Source organism: Pteropus alecto, unplaced genomic scaffold, assembly GCF_000325575.1.
Source record: "Pteropus alecto unplaced genomic scaffold, ASM32557v1 scaffold333, whole genome shotgun sequence".
NCBI lineage: Eukaryota > Metazoa > Chordata > Mammalia > Chiroptera > Pteropodidae > Pteropus > Pteropus alecto.
Window position 1 is genome coordinate 516,330 of NW_006433879.1, and position 4,249 is coordinate 520,578.

At 38.4% G+C, this 4,249-nt stretch overlaps 1 protein-coding gene across 4 annotated transcripts in view; it reads left to right on the top strand.

Annotated features, from left to right (window-relative positions):
- The window catches only part of CSGALNACT2 (chondroitin sulfate N-acetylgalactosaminyltransferase 2), a 44,083-nt gene that overhangs the window by 24,045 nt on the left and 15,789 nt on the right, over positions 1-4,249 (top strand). For all 4 annotated transcript variants that reach the window (XM_006908368.3, XM_025044330.1, XM_015586610.2 and 1 more), the window contains exons 5-6: positions 1,616-1,794; positions 3,251-3,345. In XM_006908368.3, coding sequence (XP_006908430.1) covers positions 1,616-1,794; positions 3,251-3,345 — 274 coding nt within the window. The remainder of the gene's footprint in view (positions 1-1,615; positions 1,795-3,250; positions 3,346-4,249) is intronic.

The window sequence follows — 4,249 nt, forward strand, 5'->3', positions numbered from 1 at the left end:
CCCTCCCATCCCCTTCCCTTCCTTTCCCATATTCTCTGACTCTGAGAGGCAACCACACTCACTCTGTGGAGTGTTATTCCTTCTCTAATAAACTTTCCTTTTGTCTCTATCACTGGCATGCACTTGAATTCTTTTCTGCATGCAGTCAAGGACCCTCACCCTTTCTCGGTGCAGGACTTGAGTCCCTACTTGGGAGGATTTGCCCAGTCCTGCATCAGTTGGGATATTCTATAATTAGTAGCTCCACTTGATGCTAGAAGTGTGAAGTAGTGATCATCAGCTTCCCCAAAAGAAGGAAGAGATTTATATCCTATAAGAAGGGGAGCATGGGCACTTAGAACTTGGAGTCTACTCTGTACACTATTTGAGCCTTTGCTCCATCTCTCCATTTCCTGTTCTATATTATTGTAAGAGTAATCTTCCTAAAATGTTCTTTTTTTTTTTTTTTGGATCTGGCTATACCCTAGTGCAGCAGTTCTCCAACTTTAACATCAGAGTCACCTGGAGGGCTTATTAAGACACAGGTGCTCAACTCCATCTCTAGCATCTGATTTAGGGGTCTGGAGTGGGGCCTGAGAATTTACATTTCTAACAGTTTCCTAGAGGAAGCTGATGCTCTGGGTAGGGGAACTTCACTGTGAGAACCACTGCCCTGGCTGAAAAACCCTGACTCTTCCTTTAGGACACGGACCATATTCTTTAACTTCTCATGGAAGGTACTCAGTCTGACCCTTTTCTGGTTTTCTTTCATTGATCTCATTCTGGGATCCCTCTGTGCCAGAATGACTTATCTGATCCCTTGTCTCTAAAATGCTTTATACTTTCTTAACTCTTTGCCTTTGAGAATAATTAACTGGAATAACCTTTACGCTCACCACTGAATTTAGGATTTTAACCAAAGCCTAAATTAAATTCCAGTTCTAACATCTTCTCTAACTACTCCAAACAAAAGGAATCTTTTTTTTTTCTCAGACCTGCTGTTTATTCATTCATTCAGCAAATATTTATTGAGCTCCTACTCTGGGGGGGGCATGGTGTCCATAGCAATAAAACAGAATCATTGCTCTCATGGAGTTTACATTCCAGTGGGGGAGATACTCAGACAAACATGTCTGATGGGACTGAGGAAAACAAAGCTGGGCAAGGAGATAGAGATTAAAGAGAAGGGAGGCTGGGGCTACTTTACATATGGTGTGAGGGGGATCCCTCTGATAAGAGGACATTTGAGCAGAGATCTGAAGAACTCAATAGAAGAGCCCTCTTTGTATGTATCAGTCATGTGGAATGCAATTACTTATTACCAAACAGTATGGCTGTTTTTCCATTTATATATTTCTTATCTTCTCCAATATGTTTTTAAGATCCTGAAGGGCAGCAGCCTTCCCTTAACACTTATTAACTTTGCACCACCATCATGTTGCTTCACATGTGGGCATTTAATGACTATCTGCCCCTGATGATAATCATACATGTGAAGCTAATGATTTCCTTTCCATGTATGAATGTAGAGCCAACATAACAAAATATCAGAAGTGTAAAACATATTTTTAAGTTGTGTTGAAGGAAGAGTTAAACTGTAAGTGAGATTTATAATTTGTATGTGCTTTCCTCATAGTGAGTCTAATTTTCACAATTACACCTTGGTCTCACTGAATGAAGAATTTAATCGTGGAAGAGGACTAAATGTGGGTGCACGAGCTTGGGACAAGGGAGAGGTCTTGATGTTTTTCTGTGATGTTGATATATATTTCTCAGCCGAATTCCTTAACAGCTGCCGGTTAAATGCGGAGCCAGGTGCGTAAAATGTTATTAGATGACCTGAGTATAGAATTTGGAATAATGTCAGCATGTCCCATATTTTGAATTAAGTTACCTATGTTTTTTAAAAGTTATATTAGGCATAATTTAAGTGGAACATTATGTAGAAAAGCGAAAATTTATCCCTCTGAAATTCATATCCCCTGTTCTCTTACATCTACTTATGAATCTAAGTAAACAAGTGCAAAGGAATAGAAAGTCTTGAAATTGACAGGGAGAAAGCAGTACCTGTCAGATAAAGAGCCAAGCAAACTGTGTGGAGATGTGCGAGAGTCAGAATCACTCTACCTCAGGCGATGGTGCCAACACATACACAAGCTTGGTTTCCAGACTATGCATTTTGGAATGATGTACTATATTTTGCTTTATGTTACAGATATTTTTAAAAAATATATGAGAAAATGATATTTTTATAAATCAAATCTTATTTGATTTAATACAGAAAAAGTTTTCTGTATTAAAAAAATCTCGTATTTTTTAATGTAGAACTATTTGTATCATGTACATTACCTTCTTATTGATCTATTTGGTGGGATAATTGTCAGGAACTCTCTGAGAGCCTAGTGAGTAAATAAGGGTTAGGTTTACTTTTGTTATACCAGACAACACGAATTTCAAAATGTGGAAGTTGGAGGAAATATATTTGTTCAATGTAAAATATTTTTATATCCATAAATGGATTTGCCTCTGCGACACTGAGATCCCCATCCCTAAGTGGGTTTTGAGGAAGATGAGATGAGCATCTGCTAGGAATCTTGTAATAAAAAAGGCTACCACCTTACTTATTAGATCCTTGACAATTACTGGGCACTTCATAGTATCATGTCTGATTAAGGCCAGTCTAAGCGAGGCGTTTCCTTTTGAGGGGAGATGGGCTAGTTAGCCTGTAAGGTCCCTTCAGTTCTGTCAATTTGAATGATAATACAAGGCCTTCTACAAGGGCTATCACATCAGGTATTTTTAATTCTTTTCTTTTCCAAATCTTATTAAAATCTATCTGCAGTTCTGTATTTTAATTCTCTATATATCGATTCATTGTACAGTATTCCTTAGATTTACTGTTTGGTTCATTTTGAAGGGTGGGTTCAACATAAGTTTTTAAGTTTCTTGGTGATTGCCAGAGGTTAACCTGTATCTACTACTATAGTTAGATGAAATAAATAGTAATAAATGGCTCACCTAATAAAAACTGAGAGAATACCTTTGTGCATCTCCCCAGAGTCCAGGGAAAAAAACGTGGAGGACCCGTTAGTCATTATCATGTTCATGAAATCAACAGGATGTTCAGTATCCTGAATATTAATAAAATATAATATTGACAAAATCATCATATGGAGTCAAAGACTTTAACAAAATAGTAATAGATATTATAATACGGATCAGTCGTTTTATGATTTCTTTGTGTGATATAAACGTATATTTTGATTTATAGGTAAGAAGGTGTTTTACCCTGTGGTATTCAGTCTTTACAACCCTGCCATTGTTTATGCCAGTCAAGATGTGCCCCCTCCTGTGGAGCAGCAGCTGGTAAGACTCTCTGTGTTATGAAAGGCCACAAAGATCCTTGCTAGGTTCCTTTGTGTTTGTTTCACAAGTAGGAAACAAGCTTTCAATGAAAAACAGCAGTTATTATAAACACATTTTCATCGTCTCTTTTACCTCACCTCACTAAAATGCTTTCATATTTAGTTTTAGAATTAAGTGTCATTATGGAAAAGGAAAATGTGTACCTCGTTTATTAGCTCCAACTTGACAAGTTCTCAGGCCTGCCTGGTTCATTCTGTTTTCTAGTCACTTCTCTCATTCTGCACATCAGCTTTTTCAGACTGTCCCCACTCTTCTCAAAATTTGCCTCCTCTACAGACTTTTATATTCCTATATTCCTGCTTTCTGCAGGAATTTCCATGTGGCTGCCGTACAGATAAATTCATTATGTTCAGAACCCAGCTCTGCATCGTTCCTTCTGGGCGGCCCTTTCTCCTGCAGTCCTGCTCTTAGAAAATGGCATCATCACATACCTATTGTTCAGAACGGCAGCCTGCTGTCATCTGTGGTTGCTCCTTCCCCCATATCCCCGACTCCTGCCCATTCAGTCACTTGCTGATTCTGTCAATTAATTTGGTGTCCTAAATCCTTTTTATATCCATCCAGTTTTTTCTTTCTGTACATACCATGATAGTCTGTCTACACTACTAGCTTCCTATTCCCAGATTATAACTGTTGCCTGTTAACCAGCATTCCTAATCCCTTCTTGCCCCTTCTTATCTCTCCTCTATACTTCAACCAGAATGATCTTCCAAAAACATCATCTGATCACATTATTCCTTTTGCCTCAACTCTTCAGAGAATTCCCATTAGGATAAAGCCCAAACCATATGACCAGGCACATGTGATTCTCTCTGATGTGGCCCTGAGGACCCTCTAGGCTAGG